General features: G+C 39.6%; 1 protein-coding gene and 1 long non-coding RNA gene across 5 annotated transcripts in view; one reads left to right on the top strand and one right to left on the bottom strand.

The window, feature by feature from the left end:
- Positions 1 to 11,255, top strand: part of TANK (TRAF family member associated NFKB activator) — a 103,465-nt gene extending 92,210 nt beyond the window's left edge. For 2 of the 4 annotated variants that reach the window (XM_007965139.3, XM_073019758.1), the window contains exons 7-8: positions 6,054 to 6,634; positions 10,398 to 11,255. In XM_007965139.3, the coding sequence (XP_007963330.3) occupies positions 6,054 to 6,634; positions 10,398 to 10,574 (758 nt within the window). In that variant the 3' untranslated portion in view covers positions 10,575 to 11,255. The remainder of the gene's footprint in view (positions 1 to 6,053; positions 6,635 to 10,397) is intronic. The other 2 variants (XM_073019757.1, XM_007965140.3) reach the window with 1 other exon arrangement.
- The window catches only part of LOC103217176 (uncharacterized), a 31,647-nt gene that overhangs the window by 1,649 nt on the left and 6,449 nt on the right, over positions 1 to 23,549 (bottom strand). The gene's annotated exons all lie outside the window — the stretch shown is intronic.

A 23,549-nucleotide genomic window follows, 5' to 3' on the forward strand; every position in this document is an offset into this window, starting at 1 on the left:
TACATATGTATTTGTTGGGTTTTTTTTCTTTGTTGTATATGGTACTATATAGATTGAATTGAAAGACATAATTACTAATTATCTTAATGAGAAATCCCACCTTAAAAAATACAAAATAAATATTGACTATATCCCTGAAAGTTTTCAGTTGTTGTTTGGGGGACTTATTAAACATTAACTCTTATGTGAATAAGCGACCTTGAAGCCATACTACCATATTATATGAGCTAAGTAAAATTATAACATCAGGTTTGTTTGTAACTTCTGCCTGAAAGTTCATTACATACACTATGGATAGATGTTTTTTTCCTGTTTCTTTTTTTCTTTTTTTTAATTAAACACAGGATCTTGCTATGTTGTCCAGACTGGAGTACAGTGGCTATTCACAGGCATGATGGTGCACTACAGCCTTGAACTCCTGGGCTCAAGAATTCTTTGAACTCATTTGGTTCAAGAATAAAAATGTGACACTCAAATTTCCTGAGTGCTAGTCCTGTTTAATGCACAAAATATACATTTAGTATAAAATACAACTTAGAAGGAACGTTTGTTTTACACATGTGTTATAGTATGTTTTATAAATGCTCCACCCTTTCCTAAAACCCCAGACTGGCTTCCTGGTATTTGCTTCAGTAGTTCTATATGAATAGCAAAATACAAGGGATTAGGTCTGGCAACCAAACACTTCTGCAAACAAAAGGAAGGTAAACTGATCATTTATAATGATAAATTCTCCTTTACCCTTGTGATTTGAGCTATTCTGCAGACAATTCCCAAGGGATGTGATTTACAGTTTTCACTCTGAGAGATGTAGTCTTGCTGACTAACACCCCTTTAATTAAAGATCACTTTCCATTTCTTGCAGCTCTTACATCTAGGCTATTTAAAATAATTTTATAGTGTAAATTCACTTTTTGCTACTACTACCATTTTATTTTCAGAAAAGTTACACAATGTGGTATTACAGAAGCAAAACAATCTTTGTAGATATAATTTGGTTCTTTCTCTCCCTTCTCTCACCTGCCCAAAAACAACTCTTTTCTTCACCTGAATTTTTGTCATTTTCATGAGAAATTGATCTTTTGTATGGACTAAAGTCACTAGGTACCTCTGAAGTAAATGAATTATTTCTGTTTAAAATATGCTAGCTATGGAGATGTAGTACCTAGAATTCATAAACATGCTTTTTTGAACATCAACATCTTTTCAAGGCATTGTAATGGTGATATATTCTTTGTTACACAGAAAACTTACCTCATTATCAGTGGCTTAATACTTTGACCATTTTTAAATTGCACAGGTCTAAATCTGAGTATGTATCTGTCAACTAGAACACTGAGTGTTTAACTTCAATTTCTTCTCCACTAAAACTGCTTCCTGATGCTTTATTTTTATGCTTTATATTAACAGTGTCACAAATAATAAATATATTATTCTCAAAATATTTTGTGCTACAGACTCTAGTGAAGTTTTGCTGGGGTCCAAAGAGAAACCAAAATAAATATTATGCTCTGACAGTAGTATATCAAAAGGAGAAAGGAAAAAATATTTTTTGAAAAGATGCCTATTCATGGTTTCCAAGTATGTATGCTATACTGTATAAAAATATAGAAGAACTATTTCAAATATGATTTGCATAATATATCTAGGAAAAGGTATGTGTATTGTCCCTGTGTTATTCTGTATTAAAGTTTGATGTTTGCTTTTAAATAACCAGATGATTCATTTGAAAATACTGAGTTAGTAGAATTTTTACATTTCCTTTTTATTATTACTTTGTTTTTTCTACTCATCTACATATGGCAATAGACTTGAGAAATGATAAACATAAAATGTATGTTTATCCATAGCTTCAAATAAAGTACTGTTTGGTTCGTAAAGGAGTGTCCAATTTCAGTAGAGATTAGGAAAGAAGAATATAGGATTAAGGGCAATAAACATCCATGAGAAGGGTGACAAACAACCATGAGGTCTTTTTCTTTTGTCAATATACAAAATAATTATACTGAGAAGTAACTAAATGGATAGCCTATATTTAAAATTTGGAAATCTAAAAATGTTTCCCATTTTACTTTTTCCTTGCAAAACTAAGTATTCTTAAAATAGACAAAATAGAAAAGCTATTTGCTCACCTGATCATGTTTCTCAATATGGTGTCAGGATGACAAGTGCTTTCATGCATCTCATTTGAGTTTTAAGTTGTCTCAGCTTAGATTTCTAGTAGCATTAGAAATCTAAGGTTTAAATTTTTTTAATAGATATAACTCTCACTGCTTGAGCAGATTAACTCAGATTATTTTAATGTGGCTGAGTTTATGCCAGCTAGCTTTGCAGAAAGAAAATATCTGTTTTTTTAGAGCTGTTTGATTTCTCCACGTTTTGTTCACAGCCGGGATAGATCAACTGCTGGAAAAATAATTCAAAGCACATTTCTGTCAATTTGGGGACTTCTCTCTATATCTAGAAACCAACATGTTCAATTTAGCATAATGGTTCAGAGCACAAATCTAGAGTTAGGTCGCCTGGGTTCCAGTGGCAGATCTGCCACTTACTATTATAGTTGTGTGGCCTTTGAGTTAACCTCTCCAACCAGTTGCTTCACATGTAAAGTGGGGATAATAATAGTGCCTACCTCAGGATTACTTTAAGTATTATATGAATTAATGTACATACAATTATTATAATATTGCTTGCCATGTGGAAGTGCTATTAATGTTAATAGTCATTGCCATTAGCAGCAGCAGCAGATTCTTCAGCATTCACCTTGTTCTCCTTGTGAAGATCATTTGATAAGTCTCTCCTCTTCGGGTGTTACAGAATCTGATTACCTCAACAGTTGATTTTCCTGATTTGTTATTTGCAAGTAGCAAATGTCATCTACAAAGACAGTACTGTTTCCTTGACTTTCCTGCCACTTTCAAGTCTACTGCCAGGAAGAATGACTACTCGAGAGTTAATGGACTTTAAGAACCTCAGAGGCTAAAGAAATCCAGCTAAACAATTAAGCTTGGTCACAATTACTATAGCACTTCTAGTCACAGAATATCTGGTAAATGTTGATTATTATAGTAGGCTCTGTAAGGGAGAGATTACAGATTCATTCAGAATTCGTTTGTTAGGGGCATACTACGTGCCAGACACTGGGCAGGGGTCTGGAGTTAGAGGGAAACAAAACATAGTTTAAGACCTCAAAAAACCTACTTTAATGGGAGAAAGAGAGTTATACTTGGAAATACAGTCATGTGCCAAATGACATTTTCAGTCAACAACAGATTGCTTGTACAATCATGGTCCCATATGATTATAATGGGGCTTAAAAGTTCATATCAGCCCAGGCACAGTGGCTCACGCCTATAATCCCAGCACTTTGGGAGGCTGAGCTGGGCAGATCACCTGAGGTTGGGAGTTCGAGACCAGCCTGACCAACATGGAGAAACCCCGTCTCTACTGAAAATATAAAATTAGCCGGGCATGGTGACTCATGTCCGTAATCCCAGTTACTCTGGAGGCTGAGGCAAGAGAATCACTTGAACCTGGGAGGTGGAGGTTGCAGTGAGCCGAGATCGCGCCATTGCACTCCATCCAGCCTGGGCAACAAGAGCAAAGCTCCGTCTCAAAACAAAACAAAACAAAAGTTCATATCACCCTAGTGCCATTGTAGGTAGCTGTTGTTACATTGTATCACACCTTTTTTTTTTGTAAATTTAGTGTAACCACAGTGTATAGTGTTCATAAAGTCTACAGTGATGTACAGTAATACTAGGCCTTCACATTCACTCACCATTCACTCACTGACTCAGAGCAACCTCTAGTCCTGCAAATTCCATTCATGGTAAGTGCTCTATATAGGCGTACCCATTTTTTATCTTTTATGCCGTATTTTTACTGTACCTTTTCAGTGTTGAAATACACAGATACCATTGTGTTACCTATAGTATTCAGTACAGTAACATGTTGTATAGGTTCGTAGCCTAAGAACAATAGGCTATACCGTATAGTGTAGGTGTGTAGTAGACTATACTGTCTAGGTTTCTGTAAGTACACTCTGTGATGTTTGCACAATGACAAAATTGCCTCAGAATACATTTCTCAAAACGTGCCACCGTTAAGCGATGCATAACTATATAACAGAGTGTTTCAGTCCTCAGGGCATCCAAGAGTCATGGGAGAGTCATCCAGAGAAACTTATGTCCGAGCCAAGATGTGAAGGACAAATAAGAGTTGGGCAAAGAGTGATGGGAGGGGACACTTCAGGCAGTCTGCACAGCATGCGCAAAGGTGCAAAGACAAGAGAGTGTGGCTATTTTGGGGAACTATACAAAGTTCATTATAGCCAGAGTATGGAGTGAAAGATGAGCATGGAGAGGTGACCAGGGGCCAGTAATGAACAGTCAATAAGCCTTTTCTGAGATCTGAGGGCCTTGTAGAGCCGTCAAAAGATTTTATTAGGAAGGTAACGTGGTCAGATTAGTATTTTAGAAAAACTACTCTGAGAACAAGGGATGGAGGGGAAGTTGCAATGAAGACAACAGATTGGATATGAGACAAATTTAGAGGCAAGGAAGCAGTTTAAAGGCTGTTATAATAATCCAGTAAGAAAGGATGGTATGAAGAGAGGTATAAAGAGAGGCAGTAGGTATACAACAAGATGAACCAGAGAAGTTGGTTGCATTATACTACACATATCCAAACAGAAAAAAATATATTACATTGGAATGTGCTTTGGCAAAAGACAGAGAAGTGTCATGAGACTGCCAAGACCAAAGGAATATAAAGGAACTGACGTTTGTTAAGTGCCTACTAACCTGTACAGACACTTTGTATACCTTGTGTTCTGTATACCCTGTCTACCTAAATTTGCATCATTGGTAATGTCTCCATTTGTGAATGTTCAACAGTGCCAATGACAATCCTTAAAATACATGCATTACCAACTTCAGTGCCTTCTTTAAGGGACATTGTGGAGTTTAATTTGGCTTTTTCTAGTGTCTCAGAATCATCAAGATGGAGAGTACTTTGATTATTGTTTTTTTGTATTGAGCACTCATTAGCCCTGTATTAGACTCTAGTGTTTTCTAAGTTCTTGTATCAGCCTTTTTGTCTTTCCTGTCTTTTCCTATGCTTTTAGTTCCTGTTGATATCTATGTCTGCCTTTAGCAACTCATATTCCCTTTTAATTTTTTGTTTCAAACCAGCTATGAGCTAGGGAAATACCATCAGGTTTGTTAGAATAAATCTAAAATGACAATAAGAACAAAATTCACGTATCTGTGAACCTTGTGGCTCTAATTCTGGCTCCTCAGAAGCTCTACTTTCCTTCTAGCTTTTGACTGTGTCCTAGAAAGCTGAATTTGTTGGATAAGTGGCTCTAGATAAATGAGCTACAGAGGCTATTTCATCTACCAGATATTTACCTGTTATTTACAGAGGTCTTTTTTAAAAAAAGATATAAGATGAGAAAATAATCTATTCATCCACAGTTTTCTTAACATGCATCACAATGTTTCATCCTTCCTTTGCCTTCACTGTCTTCCTTTTCCCAACCACCAGTCTTCCTGCAACCACCAGTCTTCACATGGATTATTGACAGCAGACAGTGGCTAAACTGATTAGTGATATACTTAGTTAGACAGTGACAATAATAAATGACCTAATTTTAGATATACTTAGTAAGATTTTCCCTTTTAACAACTTATTTGTCTAAGCAAACACAGTTATAGCTTCCGTTACTGACAAAAATGTTTAAATGTATACACTACAAGCAAATGTTTTTAAGCTTGGAGCAGTGTAACTGAACAAGATGCAAAGCTTACAGCAAAAGACCTAGGAAAAGACAAAGTAGTTAAATTGCAACTAATAAGCTGTGTTTCAGTTCACCCGCTGGAGACTGCTAATATTCTGTGTAAGATGGTAGCAAATTTTAAAATCCCAGTTGTCTTCATTTGCTATAAAAACCAATAGAAAAAATAATAATCTGTCCAAAGCTGATTGAACAGATTTTTTTTTAATGATTTGAATGTGACTGTTTCTCTTTTGTGTTCTTCTCCCTGCAGAGACACAGTGCTCTGTGCCTATACAGTGTACGGATAAAACAGATAAACAAGAGGCGCTGTTTAAGCCTCAGGCTAAAGATGATATAAATAGAGGTGCACCATCCATCACATGTGTCACACCAAGAGGACTGTGCAGAGATGAGGAAGACACCTCTTTTGAATCACTTTCTAAATTCAATGTCAAGTTTCCACCTATGGACAATGACTCGACTTTCTTACATAGCACTCCAGAGAGACCCGGCATCCTTAGTCCTGCCACGTCTGAGGCAATGTGCCAAGAGAAATTTAATACGGAGTTCAGAGACAACCCAGGGAACTTCGTTAAAACAGAAGAAACTTTATTTGAAATTCAGGGAATTGACCCCATAGCTTCAGCTATACAAAACCTTAAAACAACTGACAAAACAAAGCCCTCAAATCTTGTAAACACTTGTATCAGGACAACTCTGGATAGAGCTGCGTGTTTGCCACCTGGAGACCATAATGCATTATATGTAAATACCTTCCCACTTCTGGACCCATCTGATGCACCTTTTCCCTCACTTGATTCCCCGGGAAAAGCTATCCGAGGACCACAGCAGGTAACTGTTTTGCGTTAACAAATATATTATTATGTGTGAACACACATTTTGCCATACATGCACAGATATGCATCTCTTTTACGTTATCAGACATCCTTTTTAAACTACTGTCTAGCCAAAGTTAGGGGTTTCAGAAAAACAAGTCCTATAATAAATGACATGAAATTAGAAAAGCTGAATATGGTAAAACTATTGTAAAGTACCTTAGAATTTATGTCATTTAAAAATTCATGTTAAGCCTTATCCATATCTATTGTGGTGTCACTTTCTTAGTTCCTTATTCAAAGCTTGTTTACTCAGGATTAATAAGATTATTAAATTTCATAGTGTGAAACAAATGCTGTTTTATTTAATAGTTTGTATATATCATATTCATCTTTATAAGAATTCACGATCTTATGTAAATAATTGCATCTTACATTCCTATTTATCAACATAAGTGAACTATCTTTCAATGAATACTTCTACTATATCCTCAGTTATATAGTACATAGATCTGTAGGGTTTAGTTTTGGTTTTGGTTGCTAATCTGGAAATGAACATGTAGCCTAGTATATTTTTAAAATAGTCTCTGCATGTGTATGATATCAGATATGTTATTTAATGTTTCTAAATCTCACAGACTTATATCCCCCAAACCACTCCTGCCCTCCCTTTTAGATTCAAGTTCCATCACAGAATGATTCTTTTAGTTAAAAAAAAAAGTTTAATGTCTGAAAGCAAATGAAAACTATAAGATTTTTACAAAAAACAGAAGCTTATGAAAATAGATTGATGTAAATGTCTATGTAACTTGCAAACATTTGTCTGATTTCTCTTTGCCTTGAGATATTTTTTTTTTAAAAAGTTGTTAATACTCTTTTGCTTTAAGTACACTTATAGGTTATAGACTTAAATCAGCATGCAAAGAAGGCAGTTGTCAAGCTGTGGTATATTTTAGTAGTGGGAAAAACTAGGCATGGCTGACAATAAGTTTTAATTATAACCTCACTTAGGTTCTTGTTCATTACACTTTATTTCACATCATAGTCTCTGTTATAGTTGCTACTAAATGAAACAAATTAAACAATTTCATTTATTGCAAGTAGAATTCCTGTGGAGCTGTGAAGTACATCAGTTCTAATGCTTGTTACTTTTTTCTCTATTGTATGTCTTGCTTGTTCTTTTACTAGTCTGTGCATTCATGTTTCAGTAGATGGCACCCTGCATTGTACATTTGCTTTCTATACTACAGCAAGGGAAACAGCTGGTATGTGATTACAACTTGATGGAAAAGTATTCAGCTTAAAAAATTCAGGAGAATTAGTGTTGAGTTGTCACAAGACATGGGGCATAAGGTTAGATAATTGATATTTTGGCAGAAAAAGCAAAGAAATTAGTTTGTTTTGAAGACCATGTTACAGTTTAGGATGGAAAGAATATTTCTTAAAGTGGGTTTTTTAAAAAACATTTTAAGCTATTTTATTTGTATTAATAAAGCTAGTATTATACAAGCTAGTATAAGTACAAAATTCCTGAGTTGGGCCAGGTACGGTGGTTCATGCCTATAATCCCAGCACTTTGGGAGGCTGAGGCAGGAGGATTGAGGCTAGGAATTTGAGACCAGCCTGGGCAACATAGTGAGAACTTTTCTCTACAAATACGTATAGATATATAGATATTTGTAGCTGGTTGTGGTGGCATGCGCCTATTGTCTCCAGCTACTTGGGAAGCTGAGGTGGGAAGATTGCTTGAGCTAGGTAGTTCAAGGTTGCAGTGAGCTGTGATGGTGCCACCACACTTCAGCCTGGGTGACAGAGCAAGACCGTGTCTCAAAATAATAATAATAATAATAATTTTTTTTAATCCTGAGTTGTTTGTAGATAGTAACAAAGAGAAGTGAAATTTTTGGCTGCATATTTTAAAATTTTACTTTATATCAATCATTACTACTAAACATCTATTTTATATATTCAGCTATCATAACCAAGACTAAAGTGTATCAGATTATTATTGGTCTATGTGATTTTCTTTTTTACTTTGCTGAGTCAGTGAGTGGGATCCCAACTAAATTCTATGAAGAGATCAAATCTGAACTAAAAGTTCTTAATAGAGAAAAATGAATATGGACTTAATAGGTAAATTGGGAGCAGAAGATTGGCTTACCAAATTTAGAAGCTAAATTGCTTCTGATTTAATTTCTTGCTGTTTTATATAAATAAGGACTATCTTTAATAATCTTTTATTTCTGGCCATATCAATTTCCCATTACAGTGATTTGTACTTTTTTGTTTAAAACTGAAAACATTAAAATTAGAATCAAGTTTAACTAGATTTTTGCTTGTATGCTCACAGTTTTTACTACTTTTACCAAAGAAGTTTTTCCAAAGAAAGTTATTTTACCTTAAATTTTATAACATTTGTTTTAAATATTACTATTTTTGTAATAAAATTGACATTTCTTATGAAAGGAATTCAGTCAGCATTATTATAAGTCCTCCATACTGATATTTGAATGTATCTGGGTGCCTAGACAGACGTTGTATATTTACACCAATTGTACACAGCTGTCCAGTAAACTGTTTATAAGAAGACAGTGATGTCGTGAAACCCAAATGCTTCAATCAGTAATATACTGTTTATGTAAATGATTGGTTAACCAGAATGAAAGAAGTTAGGGGAAATAACAGTAACACTTGTCAGGTGCTAGACTAGGCTGTGTGACTTTAAAAACATATTAGTAATAGGAGGATAAGGGGTCTATTTAAATTTGACTTTATGAGGTGATTAAAATATCAGAATTTAGCTGTGTCAGAGTAATTTACCTGTGTCCACATAAGAAAGAAATTTTAAAAAATAATTTGTTTTACACAATTCAGGGAAATATTTTCCAGTTAACAAACATCTATTGTGTAGCTATTATTAAGCCAAATGCTATTTCTTGTCCTTCTAGAAGTTTAAAAAAAAAAAGAATAAATGCAGTTATGAAAGGGTATTTATGTGCTGGTTATAGTGGAGGTGATTCTATTAGTTTATGACTTGCCATAATTCTTTAACCAGACAACTATTGACAAGTTTCTCTTTATTCAGCCACAAGAATGAGTAAGGCCAAACTACCTATTATATAATAGAAGCAAAGTAAGAAGTCAAAACACTGCATGTGTTAGATTTTGTTGAATGATTAAGTATTTGCATTTTTAAAAACAAATAAAAGATAACTGATCAGTGAAATTTGTTCAGTAGTTTAAAAGGAAATTTTTCTTTTTAAAAATCAAAATAATGCTGATTCATGTATGATGTATTCACTGTATTTGCTTATAAACAATAGTGAAATTGATTTTGAGTAAGATGCAATGCACACACACATCATGTCTTGTGTACTGTGTAATTAATAAAGCCCCTATAAGTTAAGGGTTTTATTGTAAAAAAGAAAAGATAGAATTTAATTTAAAAGACCAGAGTATTAACTATTGTTCCAAAACTACTCCCGTTGTGATCATTGGGTATTAAAAATTGCATGCTAAAGCTGCAATCTTTTTAAATATGATAAAATGCATAAGTGTGTGTCCCAAGTGACTTTTAATCAAAGTTTAGTTGTCCCTTTTATGAAACCAAGAATTGAGTGATGTCCTCATGCTAACTTCATGGAAAAGTAATTTGCTTTTATATTAGGGAATTAAATATATATGCTCATACATAACTCATTCAAAAATTCAAATTTGAAGTCCAGTGCTATTTGAATTTAAACATAAGTAACAGAGATATTTTTGTTTGTTTCCTGCAGCCCATTTGGAAGCCCTTTCCTAATCAAGACAGTGACTCGGTGGTACTAAGTGGCACAGACTCAGAACTGCATATACCTCGAGTATGTGAATTCTGTCAAGCAGTTTTCCCACCATCCATTACATCCAGAGGGGATTTCCTTCGGCATCTTAATTCACACTTCAATGGAGAGACTTAAGACACATTTGAAAACAGACATACCAAGTTCTATGTGATGATTTGGGGTTTGTAATACTATAAATACTTGATTGTAAACTAAATTCAAGATCATTTATAGGAAAATCTAGTTTCACAGCTATTTGAATTGTTTTCTAGATTTACTGTATAACTCTTTCATTTTTTTAAAAGATCATTCTATTCTTTCAAGGAGAAATAAGCCTAAAAGAAGAAAAACAAAAAAAAAATCTGCATAAAACTTTAATCCTTTGTATTCATGTTTACAGTACTATTACTATAATTCAAAATTACATATGTGACTTAGTTATATAATCATAATTTATGTTTATTTCAAATATCTAAGTTTATTGCTTGGATTTCTAGTGAGAGCTGTTGAATTTGGTGATGTCAAATGTTTCTAGGGTTTTCTTAGTTTGTTTTTATTGAAAAATTTATTTATGTGATAGGTGATATTCTTTGAATAAACCTATAATAGAAGATAGCAGACAACATAAACATCTTTGTAAATATCAAACCTAATACATTTCTACCAGTGATAAAACAACTGGTAGAATTATTTAAACACTTAAGATTTTTTAAATAATATACATGCCTTTAATTTTACTATGTGTATAGCTACATGATGAAATTAAATATTAAGAGGTACTTATGTTGTGATCAGTAGTGTGTCCTTTGTTCTTGATATAAAAAAAAAAAAAGGAAGGAATCACATTTTTAGGGAAGTTTATAAAATTCTTGTTTTCCTTTCAGTAACCTAGTAGAAAGGTGATGACCAGATTTGGTGGCATTTATTAACAATTAGTGAATCACTTTGAATTTTAGAATTATTTTTCAAACTAAACTTTCTAAAGAAACATTTGTTTTTAATGGGAGCAAATCTAAAACCCTACAAGGACTATCCATATTTGTTAACTTAGATTAGAAATGTTCATATTCTTGTTGAGAAATTTGTTATTCATTATTAGCAGCCTGATTGATAGCCACTGAAAGACATTTGAGAGAGTGGATACCAAATTCAGAAGGCTGCAAAATTTGTTTAAAATGAGACTTCCCTTTCATTTTTATTCCCTATGATTCTCGCCTTTTAGGTTTCTCTTTTCCCCTGATTCTTAAAAGTGTTTAAGGCATGGCTTCCATTTTATGAAGTAAGCATTGATTTGCAACCCTCAAAAATTTAAGCCTTCTTGAAGCAAGTGCTTTAAACTGGAGGGTGTGGGGTGGAGGAATTTGAGCAGACCTCTGTGCCACAGTGAAGAACCTTAACTTGTGGAAGAATGAGAGTGGTGCCTCGACTTCTCCCGGTGCCAAGCACATCATATTGACATCTTCCTCAGCAAGGTGACAGCAATTATTAGGTATTCACTGCGACGGGTTCTGAGGCATGTACATCTTTCTTTCATTGCCACTAGGGCTGAATGGAAATGCCTAGACAATTATCCAAGTTTCTTCCCTTCCCCCACCTCCCGCCCACCCAGCCTCCCCTCTCACTCCACACACACGTACACACGCACACGCACACAAAATTAAAAATAAAAACTTCCCAGCGCGTACCAGCCAGAATATACCACTGTACCTATCTCGTGAAAGGGGATTCTTTTTTTCCCCTGTCCTTTTCTAGATGGGAGGACTTCCTCTCAACACAGTTGACATCTACTAAGTGCTTGCTGACAACCACAGGAAAGTCTATGGCCCAGAAAGTGACTCAGAGTGTACTACTGACCTTCCTCCCCAGCCCATCCTTTCCCCGCCCCCACCACTTTTAGCAGGACTAGCAAACTCAGTTTTCTTTTGGGTTCCAGCGGCACCCTAAGCTCCACGTTGTGAGGGACAGAGACCCTTTGGGGCCACAGGAGAGGCGGCCTGGAGAGCAGCCCCCGCCCTGCTCTACATAGGGAGCGCGGGCCACCGCTCTAAAGGTGGAGTGGGCACCCGCCAGGTCTCTCCCTCTGTTTCATGACTGAGTCGTGCAGGGGCTGCTGGCTTTTGGCATCTGCTAAGCGTGGCCGGGTAAGAACAGCTCCCAGGTAAAAAAGCTGCACACGCGAAACGCCGAGTCTGAAAAAACCACCCCCGCCGAGGCGAGGCAGTTGTGAGCGGGATGCCTGAGAAGTGGGAGGTGAATGTCCTCGGGAGGGCCCCCCCGGTGCAGCTTTCCCCGGAGGCTGAGGCTGCTGCCAGCGGGGACATCTGCTTTCTTACACTCCAGCCTGGCTCACCCCGCCCCCTCAGCCCCGGGTTGCGTGGTTATTTTACCAACACGGAGGGAGGGAGAGCTCGAGGAGGTAGAAAAGGGGTGGATGGAAGCTTATAAGATTTTCTTCCCACTCCTCGTCCCCTCCTTTCTTCACATCTTTTAACCTTCAAGGTAAAGAGTTTAGGAAACAATAAGCGTGTCCGCCGGCTCGCAGACCCGCCTTTGGCTCGCCGACCCGCCTTTGGCTCGCCGGGGCTCTCCGGCGCCGGGCCTTGCCCCTCTCCATCCTCCCCAACTCGGGCCGCGCTTCGGCGGTTCGGCTGGGCGCAGGGGCCGGCCGGGTGCGCCCAGCCTGTGGCGCCTCCTCTCCCCGGCTGCTGCCTCGACAGCTGCTTGTAGCTACAGTAATTAGACTGTCAGTGCTTGTTAGAAGAGAGAGGGGAAAACACGCTTCTGACAGCAGATTCCAAGACTCCCCAGTTTGTTAATTTCTAAGAGATCTTTAAAGCATTAATTGAGGTCTCCCCAACTCTCCCCTCCCGTCCCTTTCCGCAACTCCTCCCTTCCCAAAAATATCTTTAGGAGAAGCGAGTTCTCTCGGCGTGGAAGCAGTGTTTCCCGCAAAACTGCCAGCCCGCCCCCCGCTCACGCACAGACACCCAATTTCCCATATACAGATAAATGCACACATGTATACGCGGAAGGTTAACTCGGCGGAGGACTCGCCCAAATAGGCACCGGGATTGCATTTAAAATAATAATAAATAAATAAATAAATAAACTAGGAAGGAAAGCGGGGGGAGGGAAGCAGAAGTCGGGAAGAAAAGAGAAAAGCAGCAGGCTGATTACGAGGTGTCAAAACTGCCAGGAGCAAGAAGGTGATAGCAATCAGGGGTGAGAAGAGTGCGGCATTCGTGCGGGGCAACTAATTATCCGTCTCATTTGAGAAGAGCAGCATTTGAGGCAGCAGCGTTCGCCTGCTGAACGGTGACAGATTGGCGCGGAGGAGAGGGGAGGTGTTAAAACAATGGAGCCGGGCGCGCGAGCGCTGCTGCATGCTAATCAGCCCTCCCTCCGCCTGCCTGCCGCGCTCCCTCCTTCCTCCCGGCCTCCCTCCTCCGCGCTCCCTCCTCCCGCCTGCGGCGCTCCCGCCTTTCCAGCGGGCCCCGCGCCGCCGCCGCCACCCGCTTCCTGCTCCCTCGCTTTCCCGCGCGTCCTTCCCGCCGCTGGCGAGTGGAACACAGCCACCGCTAGTGAGTCCCTAGCGGGCCGGGAGCCCCCGCGCGGCCCTCCGAGCCGGCCTGGCGGAGCGCAGCCCCGCGCGGGTTCGCCCGAGGGCTCGGTCGGCGCCGCGCGCCCGCTCCCCGGGGCGGTGGGGCGAGGACCCGCCATTCAGGATCCACGTCTTGGGGAACAGGCCGAAGAGCCCCGTTCTCACGCCCACTCGCTTTCTGGTGAATATAACGCGTCGGCCAGCGAGTGCGAGTGGGAGTCCAGGCGAATTCAGAAAGGGCTAGGGACAGCCAAGGCTGGAAAGAGTGGCAGGGCCACAAAGGCCAAGAAGGGTTCCAGGACTGACCGCAGATCCCCTGCCCTGCCCCGCCCCAGCGAGGCCGCCACCCCGAGGCCTCCAGGCGCCCCCAACCCGCCCTGCAGCGGCCGCGCCCCGCTGGCCTGCGGCGAGTCGGCGAGGTCAGCACCCCCCTGCAACGCTTCCCGCGCTGCGGCCCTTAGACCCCTGAAGCCCCTCTTTCAGTAGAGCGACCGGTTCACGGTTTAAATGATCGCTGCGAAGACACATAAAGGGCCTTAACATTAGCTGTGCTTCCAAGGCCTGACCTCCTGACCCCAAGACTTTACTAAGGGGCCGTCTGCGCCTCGAGAGTTCCCTCGAAAGGCCGTGGCGGGGACAGAAGGTCCTGGAAAGAAGCGGGCCGCGCTCCCCACTGCTGCGGAGACTGCGGGGTAGATGGGGGCAGGAGCAGATCCAGAGGCCCAGCTCCCCGCCTGGCCGCTCTGTTCTATACTCTGGCCTGAGAGAAGCTGGTCAAAAACAGCAGTGCCCTGGCCGCCCCTCCGACAAAGAGTCCATCGGAACCCGAGTCTGCTGAAAGAAGCCTTTGGTACCTGTTGATGCAGGCGGGGACCTGAGATTTGATACAACCTCCCGTTACTTTGTGGCCGTAAAAGCTGATTGTTGCGCTTAAAGGACACTTTTATTCCTACCATTAAAATATTTTTACTGTAACGGTTTACATAAACTATCCTTATAAACATCATAAAACTTCCTTCCCCGTAAGCCGTGGATGGACCGCCAGAGTAACCAAATACCTGTGCAGTGTAATTGTTTCTTCTACTGACCCTTACCTTTGCATAACTTTACACACCATTATTCCTTTTTAAAAAATCAATTTAAAATAAGGTTTGCTAAAGCTCAGTCATATATACACAAAGGTTTCATTTATATTATTCTGCTTTGTGATATGATAAAAGTACACAAAAATGAAATTAAAATGAGTAAATTTTGGTATTTTTATACCATCCTCATTGATTCTAGTCATGTGAAAAACTATACAAGTGCACAGAATGAATCATTTTTCCTTTTAGAATATGCCCAGGCATACCAATAGAGTAGCTGAATGCAAACTTCAGATCTACTAAAATCATACAAAATGTTTTAAAGTTTTTAAGTTGAAAAATCTTAGAAGAGTTACATAAAGGATTTTGTGTAAGTAAATGTTAATGCTTTCTGCTTTCCACTCTTCGGAAAACTACTAAGAAGGCCTCTGCCCTTGGCGTATTACAGACTTTCCGGTGCTACAGTATTAGCTGGCATTTGGAAAATTCCCTTGTGTCTGAATCTGTTAAAATAGCAACCTATCTAACAGCAAAACAAATTTTAACTTTATTCATATAAACTTGGAGACTCAGATGTTCCATCAGCATCAAAATTAAGCAATTTATTAACTATTCACCAGCCTTTGCTTCATTAACCAATTCTATAGAAGTAATGTCTCTCTAAAGCTGTGAATCTATAGAGCTCAAATAAATGTAGTTCAATTCCGTGTTGTTATGTATCTCACCAAATTATTTATTTTCCAATAACTTGGTTTTTATAGGCTTAGTGTAATTTCCTCTCAATCTACAGACCTCACAAATTTGCATGACTGTTTTAACGGTGTATTTACAGATAAGTTTTTATTTGCACATAAGGACAAAAAGGTGAAGTGAAATTTGGTCCCAATGGAAACCTGTTAGGTTCCCTGAACATATGGCTCATTGGGCTGTTACTTCCTTTTTGAGATCATTTTCCAAGATTTTTTAATATATACATCAATTTGACACCAGTTATAAAGAAAATATATTGGCTTTGAAGATTCCTCCACCTGGGGCATATCTCTTAATAACACACCATGTAGTCAGGTGTACCTCTGAATGTACAGGTTTCCAGTCTCTGAAAACAGGGCATAATTTGAAATCAGTCAGAGCTGCCAGTTGATTTACACTGTCTTTGAAATTAGGTAGTTCTTTGGATTCTTAGAATGCCACATTGATTTGATTAATACAGTTTAGGGGTGACTAAAACTCTTTTTTGGAAGGCTGTGCATTTGGAATCCACAGTATTACAATGATTTCTCTCAGTAGATACAAGTGATATAAGTCTCATTTGTTGAAAGTGGGTGGTGCCAGCTTAAGACTTAAGGGGAAAATCACAGCACTTTGAAAAAGATGTAAATGTTCAATTGGTATAAAAGGGGAAAAAATTGTGCTAAAACATGTGCCTATTTCCATTATGCTTAATTTACTATTCAAAACAAGTTTTTCCTAATAAGCTCTATTGTTTCTTTCTCTTTGGTAAAATTTAATATGTGTGAGACAAAAACCAGATTCAGAATGTGAATGAAGTCTGTTTAGCGAAAGATTGTGGGAGCTTACAGTTGAAGAAGGCCTCAAATTAAAAGAAACATCACCTTCTATCACCGAAAAAATACAAAGAAGCAAGTTTCTTGGGTCATTTCTAGAACCAGTTCCTAGATTGCCAACTTCCTCCATCCTCAGAGCTCCTCATGGATGAATTCACACACTTTAAAGTGCACCAAGCACTAGAATATTCAGAATGATTATGCCACGTTTACTTACTGCATAGCTGTAGCTTTCATCTTATTGTAATGCTCTTTTTTCTGAAGTATCAATCCCATAATAGGACTGAAGGAAGTTCTCAAACATGTTATCCCCTTGTCTTGCCTATACAGGGTTATGTCTGTCTCAAAGTCACTCACACATCTCCAGAGAATCTGCACTTGATTATGCAACCCTTTGACGTTTAACCCATCTCCCATGGTTGAATGTCCCTTTGGAATCTAGAAGGCCTGGATATCCTGGCACTTGCCCATGTGTCCTTTGTTGTTTAGAGCTTATTAGGAAAAACTTATTTTGAATAATAAAGCATAATGGATATTGTTAATATCCTTTGGAAGGAGTGTACAGATAATGACTTCTCCCTTTAAAATAATTCAAGAAATAGTTGTTTTTAAAATAAGAAAATATTGGTCAGGCGTGATGGCTCACACCTGTAATTCCAGCACTTTGGGAGGCTGAGGCAGGTAGATCACCTGAGGCCAGGAGTTCAAGACCAGCCTGACCAAGAGATGGAGAAACCCTGTCTCTACTAAAAATAAAAAATTAGCTGGGCATGGTGGCATATGCCTGTACTCCCAGCTACTAGGGAGGGTGAGGCAGGAGAATCGCTTGAACTTGGGAGGCGGAGGTTGCGGTGAGCCAAGATCACGCCATTGCACTCCAGCCTGGGCAACAAGAGTGAAACTCTGTCTCAAAAAAATAAATAAATAAATAAAATAAGAAAATATTAAAGACTGCCTAATTCAGCTTTCTTTTTGTGTGGACAAAACAAACAATAAACAAAAAATACCCCACTATATCTAAAGAGAATAAATGAGTCCCTCACACCTACTCAAATAGTTGGAACTCAACTCAAGCTCTCCTGTCTTTTTCAATCTATTGTTTTTTCCATGACCAACCCCTACCTCAAATAAAATATAGTTTTTCACTGACTTTGTACTTTGTTTCAGAGGATGCCTGAGTCCTACCCAAAGTCTTTTTACAGAAAAGAATGAACCACAGAGAGAGGAGGGGGCCTGACATTACCTGACACTGGAGTGGGGTTTATTATTTAAAGGTTGTTGGTCAGGTGAGGTGGCTCACGCCTGTAATCCCAGCACTTTGGGAAGCCAAGGCAGGCGGATCACCTGAGGTCAGGAGTTCGAGACTAGCCTGGCCAACGTGGTGAAACCCTGTCTCTACTAAAAATACAAAAATTAGCTGGGTGTGGTGGTGCATGCTTGTAGTCCCAGCTACTCGGGAGACCAAGGCAGGAGAATCGCTTGAACCTGGGAGGCAGAGGCTGCAGTGAGCTGAGATCATGCCACTGCACTCCAGCCTGGGGAACAAAGCCAGACTCCATCTTAATCAATCAATCAATCAATTAATGTTGTCAATTTATCACCACTCTAACAAGGGCCCCAGTCCATTTCTGCTTGGAGAAGAGGTACCTTAACTCACTGGGTGTTGAGCATCTCTCTGGCCTGCTCCAATGAGGGAAGAGCAAGTCATGGAACATATTTTTGTAGACACAAACTAACATGAGAGAAGATAAAAAATGATTTGTACCTCTAGAGTATGGAGTTAAACTTACCATAACTGCCAAACTACAGTGCTAAGTTTTTTAACTGTGAATTCTAGGTTAGAGTTTGTCTGGGGGGAAAAAAAATAGCTAACCAGCATGAACTGGAAGTGAGCTTATGTATTTTCTAAAACTATCGATGTGGAACTAAAACATTCTCTAAACCAACCAAATACTTCATTTGGCCTTCACTGTCTGGAGATGGCTGTGCAGCTCAGAAGGAGGTCTCGGCCTTATATTATCTTCCCCTGAGAGTGTTGGTGAATCAACTCTGAAAACAGCACTCATTAGACAAATAGTTTCTCCATTTGCAGCTGTTAAATAGCTCTACCCGCCAGTGATAAAGGGGCATCCTGTGTGGGTGTATTCAGACCATTTCAAGCAACTGGCTTAAAAGGAAGGCTAGCTCACTGGGGATCCAAAGTATCAGTAAGGGTGATAAAGCTTGCTTGAAAAAGCTCTCTCTGACTGGGGCCGGGGAAGCAATGCAAGCAGCAGGCTTCCTCCAGAAAGGCAGCTTTCTGACTCCTCACCCTCTCACACACACTTCAATATGCAAAGACCCACTGTTTCATTGCGTTTTTCCTGAGGTTTTACCATTGACATTGCAAAAGCCTTTTCTTTCAGCATCTGCAAGACCCTATTTCATGAGATCTATTTCTAAGTTAAAGCCTTTCATACATTTCAAAGCAGACTTTGCCTTTAAAGTTCGCAACTCTTTTTTTCCAAAATAAACTAAATACCAATGGGTAACGTGGCTCCATAGTCAAGGTTTAGGAAAAATATACGCACTAATGCCGGCATGGGAACCACTGTAACTGACATTCCACTTGCAGACATGCTAGGGTACGCTCTATCGGCCAGGGATGGAGGGTTTCTGTGGGCCAGACCCAGTCTGCCAACCTTAGGAAAGGAACCCGGTTCCATTTCCTAGTGAAGTGGCAACAATGACTGCCACTTCCTCCTCAAATATAATGTAAGGACATTTCCAAGTCGCTTCAGTCATTTCTTCCTCCTCCACCCTACCATGTGCTTACAAAAGTATGCTGTAGGAGAAACTCAATTTCTTTTTCCAGGCAAGGTTCCATTAAACATGTCCCCAATAACCTGATTACATCAGACAATGAGCCTTCCTTCTTGTATGGTTTCTTCAGCAGAATATTTTTTAGTTAGAATAGACAGATTTAGCCAATAAAAATACAGGATGCCCAGTTAAATTTTTTGAATTTCAGGTAGATAACCATTTTTTTTACTCTAAGAATGCCCCATGCAATATTTGGCAACCCTATTTTTAACATCACATTGACGATCTAGATATGGAGTTGAATCTTAGCAGATTCTCTCCTAGTTTGGGGCTGGGGAAGTGGTTAGGTGTGGAGTTAATATTTACTCTTTTTCCGTCCGGAATTTTCTTTCTTCCGTTCTCCTTCCGCAGGGAACGTCTCGGGGCTTCTTGAACATCTCTCAGCATTTACTGTACGCCCCCCTCCCCTCGCTTTTGCTGATAAAATGGTTGGTGTTGTGTTTAAAGTGTTTATAAAGTCTCCTCCGTGATAACGCGAGCATTTAAGAGAGAGAATTCGTGGCACACCGCTTCCTCCCCTTCAGGGTGCCCCGGCGTCTCTCTAGCCGCCGCCTCCAGGCGGGTGAGGAGGCGACACCAAAGAATTCCTCCCTCTCACCCCTGACCCTGCCGGAAAGGGAAACTGAGATGCCGGCCTTGGGCCCCTGGGAAGCGAGGGGAAGAGGAAAGGAGAAAGCCAGGAGGGCTTTTATAGGTCCCTTCCAGTGCCACACGGCGGGGCGTTGAGGGGCCGAGCGAGGCAGGCCCTTCCCTGAGGCCTGGACTGGAGGCCTCCTCCAGGCGCCGGCGATGGCCTGGGCCGCCTGCCGCCACGCAGGGGCCGCGCGCCTGGGCCCCAGGGCCCCTTTGCCGGCGGGAGGCCGGGGGGACCGACTGCTCTCGGCGCCCGGGGTCGGGGGAGGCGGGGAAACCTCGGCTTCCGGGTGAGAGGCACCCAGGCCCTTATCAGCCCCCCGGCCGTGGCCGCGCCGGGCCTCGATTCAGCCGGGCGATTCTTCCCCTCATTTGTTGCATTGTTTGCATTAATATGAATATCTTGTTCTGTTTGTTTTGTCTCCTGAGAGCCAATAAAGCTGTGAGTTTTTTCTTTACACCAAATGCAGCTCTACGGGCGATCAATCAATGGGTAGTCTTCGGATAATCTGTGAGAGTGAGAAATCTAATAAAGCTAGCGACTAAAAAAGGAAAACAAAATCTATTTTTCTCTTAGGTTAACTACGTCAGGATTAATGTGTTCCACTTCTGCTGCCTGAGGTGGGTTTAACTCTTGTTCTCCCCCCCTCCCCCCCCAACAAATTGATTTAAATGTCAAGATGGGAGGGGAAGAGGGCTGAGGAAAGAAAGAGGAAAGAAAAGGGATGTTTAGGAGTCTCTTAAATTTTCTGATGGTTGGCCGATTCTTTGAAGAAGAGGGAAGACGGTACTTTCTAACGTCCCAGAAAATCAGAGAAATGGAGGATTCCAACAAAATGTAGTTTGGCAAAGAGACCCTTCCTCAGTTTTCCGAACAGACAGGAAATGTAAATTAATAATGACGTTAAATAAGTGATGATAATAAAACAAGTTATTATTAGTGCCCCCTGCCCCATCACTCATTTGCTTTTGCTAGATGCTAAACTTAACTCCTCAAATGCATTTTTTGGAAGGCCCCTCAACCATCCTGAGCAATGCAGGAAATAAGAGAAAGATCATCTGCCTGGGCTGCAGTTCTCCTCACAGCACATTGCAACCAAAATCATTTATAAACAGATCAAAATAACAATCTGAATAATCTAACATTAGCAGCTGAACTGAAGAGCCCAAGATTATGTGATGAATTGTTAAATTGCAGTAGCATTGTTTTGGATTGCTAATTAAAAAAAATAAGCAAACCCCATGACTCTAGATATGACAACTGAAAATACCCACAAATTATTTAATAAATGAAGCGTCTAACAACTTTAACACTTCCTGGTCGCCCTGTTAATAAATGTAATTTGAGGTAGATTTTTAAAATCTTCAATCTAAACAGTGAATTCATTACGCGCCATTCAGATCTCTGGATGCCTATGGACTTCTTGGAATTAGGTGTTAAATAGACAAAAGTGAACCAAACTGCCTTTAAAAGCACAGCATGACCATGTAATTCTTTTTCCAGTTTGTGGTAAAAAATGATGAAACTTCTTTCCAAGTAGCTATCACCCAGATTTAGTGTGAAAAGTAGTGTAATTGTAATTCACGCCATCAGGGTCTATCGCTGATAGACGATCAGCTGTTCTGTAGAGGGGAGAGGCTTTCTTTTCAAATAGGAAAGCTGCCAAGTGCTCTGCGATACCTCCAGCAAGCTTATCGGATTGAGTTCAGAGCCAAAACAGCAGCTGCACACATATGCAAATTGGCAATTAATAGTATAACATTCTGTAAAAAAAAAAAAAAAAAAAAAAAAAATGTTTAAAAAAAATTTTAAAGAAAATAGAAAGAAGCTACCTGAACATTAACCTTAACTGTAACTGGGACTTCTAAGATGAATGACTAAGGATTAATTACCCTCTGGAGAGGACTTGCTCTTTAATACCTTCTCTCCTGCAGATCAAGTCTTTGTTGTCTTGCTGAGTTTTGTCTGTTTCATGGAACACAACAATACACTCTATAGGAAGAACTTTAAAGTAACTAAAAAGCCCTTATATTTTGATTCCAGAAAATGGAGAAATTCAGTCCTTTGCATGGATCATTCCTTCTGTAAACAGAGATCACAAAGCAAGAGCTTTAGCATCCTCGTGAAAAAGACATTTTGTTCTGGGTGTCATCATCTCCTTCCACTACAGCTTGCAATTGGAACAAGCTTCACATCCTGGGGGTGCTGCCTATCTCTGTCTTGATTTCTGTCTGTCTCTTCCTCCCATTGACAGGAATGTCGTTTGTATCCTCCACGCAGCAGTTTGCAGAAATCCAGCAAGGTTTATGGTTTATGTTGCCCAGCATGTATAAACACAACACTCTCAACTGTTTTTTAAAAATCTATGAATTTGTTAGATTTCTTAACATCCTGGTCCTCCTACCCCAATTCACACACACAAAGTACTCTGTTGCCCTGATATAGTCCTACGATAGTTCTGGCTAGGATTAGGTTGATAGTCTAAGCCCCAAGAAAGGCCTGGCATTTTCATAGCAGGCTTTTCCCAATGTTTTGAGTCTTCCTCTCTCACTCCCGTTTTCTTTTTCCCTTGGAGGAGGTGATGTTAGGGATGGGGGGTGATTAGCAAATGTTTCAGGTAATCTGTGAATTCTTAATAGTCATATTTCCATGGTGGAAGATCTCCCTATTTCTCTGATATGACAGGTTACAGAAACCTTGGTGTTGGGGGTTTTACAGATATTTCCAAGTTCTAGGAGTTTGAGCTTTGGGTCAAGATGTTAATTCCTTTTAATGTGTGAGGGTGAAGGAGATTTTACTTTGCTTTATTCTTTTGGATGTTATGAGATTGTATCTAGTCTTGGCTGTAACCTATACCATAAATGCAGAGTTGCAACCATTATTTCTGTCTCTTTCTCCTTTTATCACCTCCACTTCTAGAGATATTACTTTCAGTTTTATTGCAAATCAACTGTGTCTTTAGTTTAAACCATTATTTTTCATATACCCTAGGCACATTTCCCTTATAATGAGATAAATTTTAGATTATTAATGGTCTACCTAAAAGGATACTGTACACTTTTCATTGCCAATATGGGCTTTGAAGCTTAAATACCAACATTTTTATAGGAAATTTACCCATGTCAAATTTTAATATATTTGCTTATATTTCTTGGATAAAAGATTTTAGATAACCATCAATTAAGCACCCAATTCCATTTGGGGTGCAGAAAATTTTGAGCCCCTTGATAAGAAGGAAAAAAAAACTTTCCTCTAAATAACCAACACTGGATCAGAAAAATTGAACTTTTCTAAATATTTATTATTAACAAAACTTTTTTTGTCTGATTCCACTAGAAGCATCCTATGTTGTGAACACCATAA

This window comes from Chlorocebus sabaeus, chromosome 10, assembly GCF_047675955.1.
Source record: "Chlorocebus sabaeus isolate Y175 chromosome 10, mChlSab1.0.hap1, whole genome shotgun sequence".
NCBI classification, from domain to species: domain Eukaryota; kingdom Metazoa; phylum Chordata; class Mammalia; order Primates; family Cercopithecidae; genus Chlorocebus; species Chlorocebus sabaeus.